Here is an 18681-nt window from a genome sequence, read left to right on the forward strand (position 1 = left end):
AACTCTGGAAGGTTTTTTTCTGTGAAGAAGAGGAGAGTGTAGAAGATGGTGCTCTGCATCTTTAAGGTGTAAACGGGCGGGTGAGATACGATCGAGTACACAATGAACGGGAGCAAAGGGGAATCGATCCTCATGGTTTTAGATTAAGAAGTTGAGTGATGTTTTGAGACAAATAAAATCAATATGGAAGTCAATGGGTTTCACTTCTAAGACTGATTCATGACTTCTCCTCAGCTAAACACTGTAAAGTACAGAAAAAGAACAGCAGTATAGAGCATATGGCTATTTGCATTAACACAAAGGAGCTGATTGTTTTTATCACCCCTTAGCCAGGATGAATATTTCAAAGGAGCCTTAAACTAAACAGAATCCAGATACCTATAACTAACACTAGCATTCAGTCCCTTTCAGTGCTTTGCTCTTTGATCAAAGCAGAGCACAATTCACTTGTCCATTACTGTCCTGCAATCAATCAAGCACGTGTTGTGTTGTGTGCAAAACATCGGTCTCCATCCCCATCACAGCTGCGTCCGTCTTTTAAATGAAATCGAGATACAAGAAGCAAGCAGAGCGGTACGGAACGCATTTAAATGCCAGGTGTAGAAAAAGCTGAGCATTATGTAAATCCTAATATAATTAAGCTAAGTAAAGGGATGAACAAAAAGAAAAAAAACACATTTAATTTTGCATATCAAGAGGGATGATATTCGGTTTGAGGCTGCAGCTGCATTTAATTCTCAACCAAGTTCAGAAACCTCATATAGAATAAACAAAGCACTTTTCAGTTTGATAGGTAATACATTTTTTTTAAGATACTTCCACTAATACAGAAAATACAACAGGCTACTTACCATGGAACGGATGAATGTTTAAGATGAAAGCTTTGGATATTAAAATATTTTTTTTTGACTACACTGTACAAAAAAAAAAAAAAACACTATATATATATATATATATATATATATATATATATATATATGTATGTGTATGTGTGTTTTTGTGTGTGATTCTAAAGTAAGCTCCCCTCTCCCCCTTCTCATCTTACACAGTTACCCTTCCTCCACTCTTTTCACACATGCACACGCACACAAGGGAAACACTGTTTTATCTGAAAAATAAACATGAAATCTCTCTAATGAAACTCGATTGAGCGATATACTAACGGAATCACTGCAATAAAGTAAAAAATAGAACAAATTAACCTGCAATTTACCTTTAAAAAGAATCACGACAGAGCAGTGTTTCTGCATCGCAAGAGAGAGAAAAACCGTTGGCTCAGTTGTGATCACGTGACATGATACTCAGTACTTGTAAACCAAGACTTCTTTTTTCAAGGCAAAATTTATTCAAAATCCTTGCTCGTCTTGTGGAACACTCGCAAACCGCGTTACTCGCAATCCAAGTATATATATATATATATATATATATATATATATATAAACCTATATAGTTTTACCTATATAGTAATATATAGTACATGACCAAAGTCCATTAAAAGCCTAAATCTTATTTACTGCACTGTCACCACTGCCAAGGATTAAATTTGCTCACATCAGGGTTGTGTAACAACAGACAATATACAGTGGAACAAAAAAGAAAGAGGCCTGTACAAGTATACCTCAACTATGAGGGACAAAATAAGAAAAAAAAAAATCCAGAAAATTACATTGTAGGATTTTTTAAGAATTTATTTGCAAATAAGTATTGGTCGAAAACCAAATTTCATCTCAATACTTTGTTACAGTATATACCCTGGCTAACTAGTGGCTGACTAAATACTTTTTTATAGTAATTTATAGTAATGATAACAGGGGCCAGGGGTAGCTCAGTGGTTAAGGCATTGGACTACGGTTCGGAAGATCCCAGGTTCAAACCCCACAACCACCAAGTTGCCACTGTTGGGCCCTTGAGTAAGGCCCTTAACCCTCAATTGCTCAGATGTATAATGAGATAAAAATGTAAGTCGCTCTGGATAAGAGCGTCTGCCAAATGCCTAAATGTAAATAATAGACTTTAACAGCACAGGGTTGTTAAACTATACTGGATATATCTACAGTACTGAGAAACAGCAGTTACCTGCCAAAATGCACATTCAAAACCAGTCACCAAAGCACTTTCAACAAGAAAATACCTTATAAATAATCTTATATCAAGATTCCATCACAGCTATGCTGATATCCAGCACAACAGCACTCCCTCTCGTGTGATATTGCTTAACTGTCATCTTTCCCATAAGAATGCTTTTCTCATTGGCATTACCTCCTAGAATATTCACATACTTAAGAGCTCTAGAACCAATGCTAACTCTGAACATTAACAGAATAACCCAGCAAGTGAAAAAGAATATTAGAAAAAACTATTCACATCAAGCCAAACAGAGCGCAAATCATCCAGTGCTTATCCAGTGATCTCAGTTTACTCTTTCATTCTTACTTCAGAAATAACTACATGCCTTAAACATATTAGTATCAAGCCCCTGTTTAAATGATAACTTTTTAACTTCCAAAATTAAAACTAATATATATATTATTATATATTATATCTAGTTATATATATAAAATATATAACTAGATATAATATATAATAATATATAACTAGAATGTCTATATACAGTATAACTATTATACAGTATAGACATTCTAGTATATAGATGCAGTCAGGTTACTGGGATTTTACAGCCATTATAATGAAGTTTTTGTATCAAATAGTTTAAGATAAATATAGATATATAAGATAAATATTTGGAACTATCTGGAATGGAAATATACTGTAACAGAATATAATGTACTGTTAAGTCTGCAATCATTATTTCCTCCTGCCAAAAATTCCTCCATTCCATTAATCAAGCTTTTAGTGATCAATAAAGAACTGTCCATACTTGTTTGACATTTTTTATAACTACCATAAATTGAAAGAATAAATTTTACTCCGACTTGGACCTAAAGATGTTGACACTGTCTTGTAAGCAAAATTCTAACTTTCTTTTAAGACCCTAGTTTTATCCACTGGAAATTGAAAATGATTTTCCAAAGAATTTTTCTTTTCAGTCTACACCTGTCTGGTAAAATCCCTAGTGTTGATTCACTGTAATAATTTAAAAGTTCATTTAAATTCACTTGGTATTAATTTAACGCAGGGGATTTTGGCGTAGGGTCTAAACAGGAAAGCCTTCCAACTCCACACTTCTCTCCCTACACTGACACATTAGGCATTAAAGCATGTGTTTTACACCTGAACTCGAATACTGACACACTAAGTTTGTAGCAAAAAAAGAACAGCGTATAGAGCATATGGCTATTTGCATTAACACAAAGGAGCTGTTTGTTCAAGTCTTAACCTTTCTACGGCTTACCCTGTACAGGATCACATGAAGCCTGAAGCCTATCCTAGGTGACATAGGGCATGAGACGGGGAACAGCCTGGATGGGGTGCCAGTCCATCATACATCTGTATAAAAATGTTACATTTTATTTATGTCTCTATCATCTCATGTAACTACGAACTTGCAAAGCCTATTTGGTGACACATCTCTTGTTATTGCTTAAGTGTATTATCTTCATAGACAAATAAAACACTTCAGGACAGGCTGATATTGGAAAACAATTAAATTCCGGGAGATAAAAAGGCTCTGCTTCCCACAGCAATACGTTTTCTACAACAGCATACTATGGCATGTTTTTTTTTTTTTTTATATATAAAGTATTCTGATATTATAGTATTAGACCTGTCCGATATGTCTGTCCATAAAACAACCCCCTTGCTGTGCTTCCTTATTCCTTATATCGTAATACTTCCTATAACACGTGATGGGTTGAACATGCATACAAATGTCTCTCTGGAACCCTTTTGTGTAATGGAAAATGGTAATGCCATTCCTATTGTCGGTCTGCCTCCGGGTCTACATATGACTTACATGTTAATAATTTTTGTTCTTTCGATGTACGAGATGTACAGTATGTGACACAGGGCACCTGGCCAAAAGCTTAAATATGCTCACTTACTCATCTTCTATTCCGCTTTATCCTGTATTCAGGGTCATGGGGACCTGGAGCCTATACCAGGAGGCTTAGTGCACGAGGCAGGGTACACCCTCGACAGGGTGCCAATCCATCGCAGGGCACACAAGGGCAATTTGGGAAAGCCAATTAGCCTAAAATGGAAAAAAAATTATAAGTAATGAATAAAAAAGAATTCTATATATAAAGAAATCATTAAACTGAAGTGTTCTACTTTTGCTTGAGATGCCAGCTGGAGGTTAATTAATATTTCCGTCTGTCACACATGCATAGTACTGTATATGAGTACACTGCAAATTCACCATTTACTCCTGAAGTTCTCTATTACGCTTAAGCACTACTATTAGAAGATGTCAGATGACAACCAAAACATTTTCTCATGTACCGTTTACAAAAATCGCTATATTATTTAGATATAAGTTTTCGTTTGTAACTCACCCCATACTTAGACTCGGTGCCAATATGAAATACCAAACTGCGACTCTTAACGATTTATTTTTACGCATGAAAGCGTACAGGATACTTAAACAGCTGTATGTTTTTAACCTACCACTTTTACTTTATCTGTTTCTGTCATTACTGTCACTCTATGTAGCTTTCATGAAACCAGTAGAATTACTTCCAGATTTTAACCTTGCTCTACTTCAGACTGTATGTAGTCTCTTTCACAGTGTCAAAATCAGCATGAGTGCTGTAAAAACACAGAAGAGATCTATACTCTTGCCTGAGCTTCGAAAGTCTTGGGATGTAATTTTAGCACATATCCGCCATTATTTCACCATGTTCAAGGAATGAGGCACCACGCTGCCACAAGGGAGGAACTACCTATAATGAGTTTTGCTGCCCCTGGCAACTCAAACTATTATTAACCTCTGCCTGGGCACCTTTAATCAGCTGTAGCACATGTTAACCCCCTCTAATCCAGTCTACACTGTGACCCGGGTCAATCCACATTCTCTTTGTGTTAAACAACTGCTGTGAGGTTGGTTGACACCTCAGGCACCCAGAGCCGTGTGGTAATGGTGATGGTACTGGAATGGAAACGTGACTCCCTGGCTAATCCGGTAATAGCAGAGTTCATAAAGCCAAATTAGCAAGCAGGGCTGGCGAAGGAGTCCTAACAGCTGTCAGTGGACAGATGAAGTGCCACAAAAAGGGCTGCTTATAAGGTGTGATTATGTAAGTCTATTACATTTTAAATGTATTACAGTTCCATATAAAAAAAATCATGTCTACAGTCTATGCACCTCAGCTTGTGATACTGTATGTGAGCAAATTTCAAGTTTATTACTTTTTTTGACCATTTGAAACTGTTTTAAGGATACCTCTGTAAAGAAATAATCTTGTTTTCAGTGGCAATTAAAAAAAAAAAAAAATTAAAAAAAAAAAATTTTTACTTAAAGCATGTCTTTTTTAAGACACCTATAGCAATGCTTATATTTATTGCTTTATCCTTGTCAGGGCCACAGTGGATCTGGCACCTATTCCAGAAAACACAAGGTTTAAATAGGGTGGAATCAAACCTGGGGCAATATTGCACTGCCAGCCTCCTTACATGGATGTTTTTGCGAGAAAGGAAACCTACGATTTTTGTGCATGATGAAGCTACACAAAAACCCCACACAAGGGCTCCAGAGTGGCGTGACAGAAACGCGTTCGCCTTATAATCCTGTGATCATGAGTTTGAGTGATGGTACAGCCATCTCCATCCATAACCAGGAATGTAGCGAGCAAATTGGCTGTGCTCTCCTGCAGAAGGGGTTTGAGGGGATGGCGTACCCGCACCCTCACATCAATTATGGTGACACCAGCCAATCAAGGGCAGGCCGAAGGGCAGGATAATGCTTTCCTCCGGCTGTTCCCCAATGTTGCGTGAGCAGCAATCCGAAAAGATGTCACCAGCAGGCTCACGCGTCTCAGAGGACACGCTCCCTGGTTGGTACTGTAGTTGTCATCTTGATGGGAGAGTGCCCTAAAAGAAAGACAGGAGTTGCCTACAAAAAACTGGAGCACCGAGCTGTTTCTCTAATCACACCATTAAATTAAGTAGCATATGTGGTTCTTTTGTGTGTATATATATATATATATATATATATATTTTTTTTTTGATTACCAAAACCACCAAGGCCCACTAATGGACAGAAATTGTCCCAGCATTCATATGAACATGTTACAATGTTCACAGGTCACACAGCTACAGAGATAATTGAACGCGGCTAGGTTAAATTAGGAGACGAGCATTTTGTTTGTCCTCAGTAGGTTAATGCACAATAATCTGTATTTTGCCACCACACTCCAACAGACCAAGGTGTGAACTGCTGGGAAATGTTTGTATTGTTTAGCTGCATTTGAGCTATTTTTACACTCAATGTGCTGCACAATTTAGCATTTATGGGGGGAAAAAAACATTACATTAAAAAGTGTGAAATAGAAATCTGCAGTCTTGTGACGCGGTGTTGGCCAGTTCAGTACTATTGTGACCAAAAGCAGACAACAACCATTTCTGATCTACAGGAAGTCTCAATGTGACTGCTGCTGTGAAACTCATACTGTATAAACGGCATCAATAAGTGGACGAAATAAGATCAAAATCACTGGACAACTGCAAATAGGGTAATAGAAGTAAGCAAATAGGAATCTCTAACATGATTTCAAAGTTAGAAGATTTAACTAAGAGAGTTTTGTTTTTTCATATAGTGTGAATATGCTGTTTGAATGTCAAAAGTGTGCATGTTTGAGGATTTATACTGCCTTTGAAATCAAAACCATTTGGTTAAAAAACATCCAGGCAATCTTTTAATCTATGCAATAAAATATTCATTATTATATAATCGTTTGGTCATGAATTGATATTAGATCTGTGTAAAAGTGGCTTATTTTATAATAAAAGAGAACGGAGAGTCTTCAGGACTTGTTGACATGCTGGAGAGATGCTAAAGTAAAGGAAGGTTGGAGTGACCAGCAGTGCAATAAAGAAATTACTCTGGGAGACAATTCACTCTACAGACTGACAGAAACCCTAAAAAAAAAAAAGGACTAGACCCTTCACAAGACATGGACATAAATTCTTTTGGCAATTGAATTTACAGTACTGAAAAACAAGGTATCAGTGTCAGGGCAAAAATAATCAAAGAAAAAGATTACTGGACAAAAAAATAATAATACACAAACATTCTCGGCTATTAAATCCCAGTTACTAGAGAGAAACATAAAATGAATTGAATTAAAATGTACTAAGAAGAACAAGGAATCCTCATGAGGAAGAGCTTTATATGCTGAACAGAGGCTACAAGAAGAGGGTGATGAGAATTGATGTACTACAAGGTAGGAGGACTGACAGATGAAAGAAAAGACTGAAGGAATGATAGAAAGAGGCAGAAATGCTGAAATAGGGTTTTGGATGGAGGAGAGAGAGAGAGAGAGAGAGAGAGAGAGAGCAGCAGGAGCACAGCACTCTCTGTCAAACATTTCCGTTGTTAATACTTTAGAAATGAGCCTCTCTGCAGGTTTGTACCAGACCTTCAGTGCACACACACTTGTGTAATGCTGTGGATTCAGACAGTCACGCACTGAGCTACTACTATTCTGTAGGTCCCTGTAGAAACTCCGCAGGTAAAGCCAGACTCATTTTTTTTTATACACTGCACTAGTCTATTCTGTTCACCCCAAACACGATTCGGCTCTACAGATGTCGCCATTTTAGGTGACATCACCCATGACAGGTCGCCGCCCGACCCACAGTCGGACCATAACCCCCGTAATGACGCTGTAAATTTGGCTCCACCTCATTATTGGCCTTGTTGGAAAAGTGGCTGCAATGTTGCATATTTCCACCAGGGGGAGCAGTAACTACTTCAGTTAAATGAAGTGTCAGTCTCTGTCTAACATCCATTTAATTATGCGTCAATGTTCAGGATTTATATGCCTTTGAGACATCATTTATGTCAGATAATTTATGCCTTTGAGACGTCATGTCACTGGCAGTCATTGCATGTTTTCATCATTAAATCAAGGTTCTCATCTTTGCCGCTTTTGTGTGATCAGGATCTGTCACTCCCTCATACTCCTGAATTAAACCGTACACCAATATAAAGGGAGCATACTGTAATTTTCGTTTCAGTGCCAAAAAATATCCACTTTGTTGTCGTAGTCATTAATGGTGCATCCAACATGTTTCTTCATAAAGAAAGAAATAACTGGCACAAATAGTTTAGAGCCTGTTGGCCATTACAAAGTGTTTTACAAAGTATAGACAGAAGACGTATAGACCAATACGTATATACAGTACAATGTAAAGTTGCCATCCTTACACACTGGTGGGGTTGACCAACATAAAAACTAAGAATACATACACCCCAATTGAAATTGTTAAAAAGAATAACCTCTTAGGTCCTGTGATACATTGGTGAAGATGGCTACCTGGTTTGGGTTTAAGCGCAATTACTTTCTGAAATGTATATAATAAAGCTTATATTGTGCTTATGTCACATACGTATAATCTTTCTGTATTTTTTTAATTACAAGTTATAATTTATTTAAGGAATGAAACTGGATTTTGTTCTTATGAAAGTTGGATTTTTTTTATGTGTAAAGTTCCCTCCTAGATTAACTTTTGCGTGTTTTGTAGATGCATAAGCAGTTCATTACAGAACTACAAATAACTCACATTTTGACAAATATCCTTACTCTGAACTAAAATAAAGTGTAGATGGAATGTCACAAGATGACTCAGTAACAGCCCACGTTGGTACACCTGGCACCCTTTTCGGAGGTGTTGGATAATGAGGATGGACTCTTGTGTCCTCTGTGTATTTTCACTGCCGCCTTTGGAAAGCAATTAATATGTCAGGTTCTATAACAGGTTAGAATATACTGTAGGTGGAGGACATGATTTGATTCGGATTTGGCAAAATGTCTGAAGTCAATTTAATTGTGCCAATGTTCAATGTTCACTGGGGAGAGCGAGAGAGAGAGATTCTGTACTGGCACTGGCAGTAAGCTTTAAGGATTAAAAAAAGTCTAATTGAATATAAGAAACCCCCAGAATAATGAGACTGGAGGGGGTAGAAATATTTTTGTATAAAGCTTTTCATCTCAATCAGCGATTCAGTGATGCAGGTCGCCTTCCATCTTGCCCCAGTAACAAACAGATTACCAAAGAAACTGTGGTGCTTTTATGCAACTGGCAATAGACGAACTTTAATAACACTAACAAATGCATTATATACACACACATGAACTAATGCCACAATACAAGGACCTGATTTTTCAGATGTTTTGCATTCATCACTTTATGTTTCCATACACCAGTAAATGCTGGGATTTCTGCCTGGAATGATTTTGTCATATTTTCATACATTTTGCATGTCCTTTCCATTATCATACATTTGCATGCCCAATTGAAGAAAAATACTAAAACTATTCACAACTGTGTGAGTGTTTTCGAAGACCTGTGCATGAACATTCATCTGCTTCCTTAGTACAGTACATGTGCTTCTGCAGTGGAGCACGTTGTGTTCATTCTGCTCACGTCCTGGAAGATCATGCATTATCGGAGTCTACTGCTCTTTGTTTTGTCACACTCATTCTCAGTCTTGGGTACACTTTTATACAATGATTCTGCCCTGATCATGTCTACCCTTTTTCCACATTACTGTTTAAGATTTCTGTTTTGTAAGCCTCAACATCGGTCATCCCGAGCACATGTTTAATGAGCGAAACAAGCTTATGATTAAATACCACCAATGCCACACACACATACACACGTGCATTCAAACTGTCAATGCTATCAGAATGATCACACATGAGAAAACTTTCTATATTCCAATTCACCGTGTACAAATACAATGGCAAGCAGTTAAAAAGCAATTTCTTTACAATAGCACATAATTACAGATTCCAATTTGATTAACTAAGCCATGCATCATGCACTTTTTACACACACACACACACACACAAACACAGAGATCTTTTAAAATACCAGAGACAAGAAAAAGCAGCGGTGAAAGACAGATACATACAGTCAGGCTTTGTCCCACGGTGGAGAGCGAGAGTGCGATCATCCAGCCCCGGAGCTCCACTCCATACACACACACATAGACACATTCACACATCCACACACACACAAACACACAGAGAGACTGCAGCTGCTCCGGCTTCTCAGCCTACCTCTGGCTTGTTGTCCTATATGAGCAGGATCTCACAGACACACACATACACACACACACACACACACACGTGCGCACATGCACGTGCACACACATACACCAGGCACCTAGCAACCAGCTGACAGAGGGAGGTTCACTGCTAAACTTCCCACAAACAATATGAAAATTTGTGGTAAAGAGTTTTTACTGCTCTGATGCCTGTGTTTCAACCACCTGCATGTGCTCTGATTCATTTCTGTTTTATTGATCTGAATATTTGCCCTAGTCATATATAGCAGTCATGACACGTACAGCCTGGTTACAGCCTTTTGATCGTGTGATTCTTGGAATGTCGTTATTGATGCAATGGTCATTCTTTGCATTTCTTGTTTCTGTAACCTGTAATTTGTAAAGGTTTACACCAGGGCTACTGGATTAAAAATTAATACAATTAATCAATAAGAATTTCTCTGAGCCGAGGTCTGAATTTCATGTTTATGTTAGAATTCAGATCTTTATACAGTAAATATATATGCATTATAAGCTTGTATATTAAAATATGCAATTTAATAATCAATAGCATTTAAATAATATTTATTGTCAATTTTCAGTAACTACTTTGAACATATGGACAGTTTGATCTTTGATCTTTCTTGTTTTTGTATGGAATACAAACAAATTAAATTCTTTAATCAATTGTTAATTGATCTTCATTTGCATGCTGCCGGGCTGTAAATGAATGCTCTGTCATACAGGCCGTTAAGTTCAGTTATTATCAAATTCAAAGTTTATTTTATCAAATTCAAATTAAATTCAAATGCAAATAAAAGTTTATTTTACAGTATATGCCCTAGTATTTGATCTCATAGTGGCTCTTCACTTGTTTCAGTTTTCAAAGTCTACTTTCCTCTTTTTTTGAGTAAGCCATGCTCTGTCGCACTTTCGATTGTTTCTTCCGCACACTCTGACTATACGCTATAAACTCCTATTTATTAAAATATCCCTCAGTCCAGGTCTGGTACTTGTGTATTAAGCGCTTCTTTTGGAACACTGACTTCCTGTGCAGAATGCTTGTTTGTGTTTGAATGTGCTTCCCCCACCAGACCACTGTAAACCCTGGGCGTGGAGCTTAATAAATATGGGTGGAAATGGCGCTTTGGCTCAAGGAGTAAAATAATCATTAAAATATTGAGTCCACCTACTTTTAGAAACATTAATTTAACTTTAAAGCATTAAAATGTTAACAGATTAGTGAACAACTGCTCACTTCCTTTTTCCATCTGATCTCTTCATTTCGTTCTGTTTCAGCAGGCTTTTTTTTAACACCTTCCCCATCCCGTTTCATCATTTCTCAAAAATGGCATTGCCCTTTCTTCCACTCATCTCCCCTTTTCCATCTCACTCGCTCCTCTCTTTCCTCATCCCTCCCTTTCCACTTTTCATTTAACCCGCTCTAATTCTCGCTCGCTGTTTCCTTTCTTTCTCTGCAGCCGTACATGGTCAGATATCATGCAGTGTGTGCTTTCCATTTCCTGCAGGATAAAAGGTCCTCAACTTCACCGCCGCCATCAGAATCACTGAAAGCTTTATATTTAGAAAAGCCATTCAGAGTGAGATGAAGGCACGGGAATTAGGGATCAAATAGAAACCCGGAAAAGCTGCAGCTCCAGGACTAATCAAATCAGACTCATGTAAAAGCAAATAGCATCATGTTTGTGACATCTCATGCACTGCATTACTAATTCAAAATATTATTAACATGTTTAATATGTAAGCATACACTTGATGGACAAAAGTTTGTGTACACTTCATCATCACACCCATATGTGGTTAGTTTACAAAAAAAGTCATCTTTAGCCATGCAGAATTCTGTTACATTCTAATGCACAGCCTTTATTTGATTACATGCTGATACTTTTATTATTGTCTGTGTGTAAAATATACCCCACCATTAGTGATAACAAATAGTAACATATAGACCATTGCATTGCATAGAATTTCACTCCCAGACACGCTATCACTTTCACAACCAAGCAGTAAAAAGGACACGTGTTGGGTTTTTAAAAATAAGTCGTTACACCATAATCCTGCCTCATTTGCCTAGTCTCAGAGGCAGAGCCCTGTAACCTGCAAGCTTTGTGTTATGTGAAGTGCATTAGCAATTACGGTAAGGTTCCTAAAAGGTTTTTCCTGCTTAGAGTCTAGAAGGATTGGTATTTCAAGAGCAGTTGTTTAGAGAATGCTATTATGCTACAGTACACTAAGAAACTCATTTCCTACACATCCCATGAGGGGAGATTTCAAAATCTACAATATTTAGCATTAAATTGCAGATTTTAGTCGAAAGTCAAGTGATGCCAAATGCTTCTTTGATCAGAACATGTATGCAGGTGTCAAACATCACTGAAAACCATGTGTTTACATCCTGTTGCATGTGTTGCATATATACGAAGTGCGATATTTTAGATCAGCAAAGAACCTCCTCCTGGCAGCGTATAACACTTTATTATTATTCATGATAAGTAATGAACTCTCATTTCTAATAAATAGGTTTGTTATGCTGCCTGCAAATCCTAATTGAATTCTGTAAACTGATTCAACAACCATTAGTCTTTACTTTAAGGTGTTTTTTCTAAACATTAAAAATATATATATTATTATTATATATTATTATTATTATTATTATATATATAAAACTCTTCAGCCTGGAGTTCACCTAAAACAGGCATTCAGTTTCACTGTCTTTTGGTAGATCTTTTTTTGACCCTTAATAAAGAGAATATCACACAATTTTACACAATCAAAAAGGTAAAAAAAGAAACTGTCCTCTAATAATGTCCTAATAATAATGTACGACTAATAAGGTACTGCTAATAATGTACTGGTAGTAATGTACTACTAAGAAACGAATAATAATGCTCTAATGATATTGCAAAATATATTGCAATTTTATATATATATATGGTACTTATAATGTACTTATATGCAGTAATCATGAACTAATAAAAATGTACTAATAATATATTGATAATGTACTAACAATGTACTATTAATAACATACTTATAATTATAATGTATAAATAATTAACTATTACTAATTTACTTCTTAACAATATACTACTAACAGTGTACCACTAATCATGTACTAACAAGGTACTTCTACCAGTATACTAAATAATGTACTACTAATAATGTACTAAAAATCTTCTACTTAGAATGTACTTATAATCATGCAGTAATGATGCTGCAGGTATACTAATATACTAATAATTTATTTAACTAATGTACTACTAATTATAAATTACTAATAATGCACTAACCTTGTACTACTGAGAATATACTCATAATTAGTTAATAAGTACATAACAAAGACAAGTACAGAATTAAAAAATTAAGGTGTTTCCTGATATCTGGGAAAGGCAGCCCTTGAAAGCTGGAGCATTAGCCCGCTTCACCAAGCCACCACACAGTGCTAGTGAGCCACGACCAAATCCCATCTGTCCTCACTAGATTTAGTCCCAGCAGTATAAAAAGACAGCGAAGGCGTTCCTACTTTATTTTGTAGGAGGTAGACTTCCTTTCTTTCCCTGACAGCAAACCTTCCAGACAACCCCAACACTTAATCCCTAATAGTTTACTATATTAACATAACCAATCAATTTTTAATCAGTTCAGTAGACAGACACGAACAGATGCCCTCTAGGTGTATGCGTCAGTAATCCACTCTTTTACAATATGAGCTGATGATCTCTGTGTGTGTGTTTGTGTGTGTGTGTGTGTGTGTGAGTGCATAGCGGTGTGAAGCTACAGATGTATACAGATGAATGGATGTTGTTACTGTAGAGTGTGAGTGAATATGGTGGATGGCTCGGTAACCTTTCCAACTGCCTCCAGTTTCCTGAAGCCAAATCAATCTACTGTACAACATCTCTGTATATTCAGCTCACAAAATTCAGCCCAATTCCAACCTGAATGTGACATTGTTATGCTAAACAGATGTCATAATCCTTAACAGACTGCGCCTTTCTTTTTTTTTCTCTGTAGTTCCAGCTGTCGCAGAATTATGGTTTAAAAAAGAAAGAGAGAAAGAGAGAGAGAACCAAAAGATCACATTTTTAGAAATAAATTGTGGTTGAGTTGATTCGTGCAGTTGGCAGGTGACAGTCTCACCTAATACACACCAAGCAAGCTGTTTATAAAGGTCCCTAGAAGCCACGCACAAAATTAGTCCAGATAAAACAGGTTAGAGCTGTGTCTTAGGATCAGATAGAAGCAGGCTGTTTAGCTGCATCTGTTCCAAAGGCTCTTTTAAATATTACTGCCAATGGATTTACAATTTATAACCCTAAACATACATCCAAATCAATGCAAGACAGAAATATATATTTTGCATAGACTATACCTTCGTGGTCTCAACTGAATAGAGAGACAAACCAAAATATACACTGATCAGCACTGATGATTAGCAGTGATTAAATGAGCAGTGATTAAAATCACTTAGAGGTGAAGTGAATAACACTGATTATCTTCCTACTTTGTGAAAAAGTGGTATATATATATATATATAAGGCAGAAAGTAAACAATCTGGACTATAGAGTAATGCAATAAGGTGCAATAAGGTGTTCTTTTCATTAGTTAAGTGTTGTCTAAAATGAATGATAATGCATTTTGGTTGCTTTTATCCCATTATTGTTTTTTGTTTTTTTTGCATTATAATCTTAACAAGGTGTCACACAAACAGGAAGCTTGTTATTGAGAAAATTTCTCTGCCTGTACGTGCAGCAGACAAACAAGACAGGAAGACACAGACCGTGTTGCTATGCTGCTCAATTCCTTAGATTAAGCATCCAACACTGGCTCGTCCTACACACTGTCAAAATGCGGCTGAAATCCTACACTTTAACCTCTGTGGTTTGTTTTTAAAAACCTAATATGCTTCAGTCTAGAAATACTCAGTCTAGAGTTACTCAGTTGCTACAATGCATATGCACATAGTGTATGCATGTCTTTATTTTGAATGGGAACAAAAACAACTGTTCAATTTCTTCTGGCAGTGACTACACGTGACCTCCTGCTCTCTGTCACTCCAGCCGGGCGCATGCCATCACCCCCTGAGAAAGATAATTACCTGGGAATTAGGCCAAAGACAGACGAGACCTAAAGTCTGCAAAGAAACAGCAGGAGGAAACAGAGAAACAGAAGGAAGTAAACAGAAGGGAAGACCATATCCATCTTTCTCTTATGCAGATCTAATCTGTCGGAACACACATACAAATAAACACACATTTACTGTCAGATTTACAGTATCTAGCAAGACACCCTCGTCCAGAGGGACATAGAGACGTGGTTTGCAGTCTCCATCGAAAGAAAAACCCAACACATGGTCTAATAGCACTATGAAGCTGAAATCCTGTCACACCGGCGTTATGACAACAAGAGATTAGTGCAGGAAGAGAAACAGAAATAAGTATAAGCCAAGTTATTTTGTGGATTTAGTGGACCTTAAAGACAGACAGTGACTTAACTGTCTGGATAGCCAAGAGGTAGTTTAATCCACCACCTGATTTCCTCCTATCTTGAGAGAATGTGAGAGAAAATCAAACACAATGGGATTTACAGTAATAAGCATCCGTAAGTACTGTATGCTGCTACCCTGGAGCTGCTGTACATTTTCAAAGTGTATACGAGGGAAGACCAGGAGTGAGCTGCACACGTCAAATCTCAAAATAACAAAAGACTAATCACCTGACTGGCCCCAATAGGGAAAAAAAACAGCTTTTCCTTCCATTCGTGTTATTGCTGTAATCCCATACGAATGAGTCAGATCAGCATTATGTGAGGAAGCCAAGTCTGAGTGCTGTGACAGATATAGTGTGATGCGGGACTTCTCCAGAGAGATCCTTGGATAAGGATGCATCACTAGGTATGTACTGTACACCAGCTCCGTTCTGCTGGGATTTGGTCTCTTGGAGTTGATGAGATGCTGCGAGACAAGCTGAACTAAAGGTATTTAAGAAATGAAAAAATTTAATTTTATGGCAACTGGTATAAAATCCCATGTGAGGAAGGAAATAGTCTAAATCAATGTGAAAAGGATGGAAATCAGTGAACAGGTGCTAGGATCACTGGATGAGAGACGCTGAAGGAGGCTTTTCCTATAGAAGGATGTCTTGGCAGCACTTCAATAGAAAAGAAAGGAAATCAACACCGAGTGATTTTTCTCCAGTTTCTCCCAGCTGCTCTTAATTCTCACCGATCTCCGTGTAACGGTGGAGTGAGAAGATAGAGGGCAGAGAGGGTCAATGGATGAAAGTTAAGGGAGAACGGTATGGATGGCTGATTCAAGTGGCAGAGAGATGTCTGCAATGTTGGAAGCTTGACAGAAAATAGAGACTGAATTGTGGGTTGCAGGGGAAGTTTGCAGTTTCTTTGGTTTCAACTCTAAAACCATACAGTGCCATGCAAAAGTATTCGTTTTCAAAATGTTTAACAAATAAAAATCTGAAAAGTGTGGTGTGCATTTGCTTTTAGCCCCCTTTACTCTGATACCCCTAACTGAAATTCAGTGGAAGCAACTGCCTTCAGAAGTCACCTAATTAGAAAATAAAGTCCATCTGTGTGTGATGTAATCTCAGTATAAATACAGCTGTTCTGTGAAACCCTCTGAGGTTTGTTAGAGAACATTAGTGAACAAACAGCATCATGAAGCCCAAGGAACACACCAGATGCTGTTCAAACGCTGTTTCATCCATTATCCAAAAATGGAAAGAGTATGGCCCAACTGCAAACCTACCAAGAGATGGCCGTCCACCTAAACTGTCAGGCCAGGCATGGAGAGCATTAATCAGAGAAGCAGCCAAGAGGCCCATGGTAACACTGGAGAGCTGCAGAGATCCGGATGGGAGAACTACACAAATATGGCCTTTATGATGAAGTAATGGATTTGGTATATTCCCTCCTCATGCTTAGCATTTGTAAGCATTTGGTCGTTTGCCTAACTAACGTAAAGCAATTATTGAGAATGAATGAATAAATATCTCCTAAGCTCAAATCCATTAGCCTTTTGTCTTTTAGAGCAATAACACTTAACATTTGCAAGAGCCTTTAGAAGTAACTGATTTCTAGCACCTTAATTTGGAATCAGCTTACAAATGTAAGCTCGCCGTATTCTCCCTCTAAAGTAACCTTCAGGTTTTATTCGGACCACAAGGCATGAAGGGGATATCCCTTTAATTTAATTGTTAAATGTTTTGATTTGGACAGTCCTTACTACGGTCTTAACATGGAGGCACCGTACACTTGATGAGGCTCATTTCTCAATCGAGGCATCTAATGTAAGCAGCATCCTCCGCTACACTTTAAACACTCCCAGAAATCATCCCGAGGTGATTATGTGCCAGTGCTAAAGGAGAACTTCACTTCAGCATGACCAGTCAGCTATTTCATAGCAGTGAAGTGTGTATAAGTGTGTGGAGGCTGTTGTGTGAGTTGTAAATCATCATGGCAGCATATTCTTCATCTCATATCCATTACAAACAGTATTTATTTACACACTGTAATCTTAATCCAACATAACACTTCTCTCTTATATAATATTTACACTACAATACACATCGAACAGCCGTGACATTAAAGCCTCTGAAGGTTGAAGTAAATTACACTCATTATCTCATTATAAAGCACCTGTCAAGGAATCGACTTTTGCTCATTACTCTGCACATTGTCTTGCCCATAACTAGACATGGTTTCTACATTCCAGTTTTACTCTCCTTTATTCTATTATATTTTTTATATTCCTTTTTTTTTTTACATTAATGTAAATGTAAAATTCTTTTTATAGATAAAGTTTTTTTCCACATTTTTCTATATTTCTAATTTGTAAATTTTCTCTTATTTCATACTTTATGTTTCTATTGAAAACTCTACTTTTCTTATTTTTAGGTCATTAACATTCGTATAAGCATTTCACGTCATATCAAACTGTGTATGACTGTGTATGTGACAAATAAAATTTGAATTTCATTAGGCAGCAAGTGAACAGACATTTTCCAAATTTAAGCAGTTTGAAGCATAATAAATGGGCAAGCATAAGGATCTGAGTGACTTCGACAAGAGCCAAATTGTGATGGTTGGAGGACTGACCAGTGCATTTCCAAACTGCCAGTTCTTGTGGGGTTGATCTCAGTATGCACTGGTTAGTGCCTACTCAAAGTGTCCCACAAAGGACAACCGATTCACAGATGACAGTGTCATTGCATCATTTATGTGCATGGTGAGAAAAGTCTAGCCGTATGGTCCTGTGTCACAAAACAGCTCCTATAGTACAAATTGCTGAAAAATGTAATGTTGGCTAAGATACAGTAGGAAGGTGTCAGAACACACAGCGCATCACAGCTTGTTGCATATGGGGCTGCATAGCTGCAGACTGCTCAGAGTGCCCATGCTGAGATGGCACCAGGATGCACTGTGGGAAGAAGGCATGTGGGTACAGCCAGCGTAATGATCTCCATAACGTTCT

At 37.4% G+C, this 18681-nt stretch overlaps 1 protein-coding gene across 3 annotated transcripts in view; it reads right to left on the reverse strand.

Annotated features, from left to right (window-relative positions):
* Positions 1 to 18681, reverse strand: part of mctp1a (multiple C2 domains, transmembrane 1a) — a 158087-nt gene that overhangs the window by 107682 nt on the left and 31724 nt on the right. Inside the window, exon 1 of one of the 3 annotated variants that reach the window (XM_053480894.1) lies at positions 10037 to 10155. The exons of the other annotated variants lie outside the window; for them this stretch is intronic. Coding sequence (XP_053336869.1) covers positions 10037 to 10129 — 93 coding nt within the window. The 5' untranslated portion in view covers positions 10130 to 10155. Of the gene's footprint in view, positions 1 to 10036; positions 10156 to 18681 lie in introns of those variants that run through there. 3 annotated transcript variants of the gene reach the window in all.

Source organism: Clarias gariepinus, chromosome 21 (assembly GCF_024256425.1).
Source record: "Clarias gariepinus isolate MV-2021 ecotype Netherlands chromosome 21, CGAR_prim_01v2, whole genome shotgun sequence".
Taxonomy (NCBI): Eukaryota; Metazoa; Chordata; class Actinopteri; order Siluriformes; family Clariidae; genus Clarias; species Clarias gariepinus.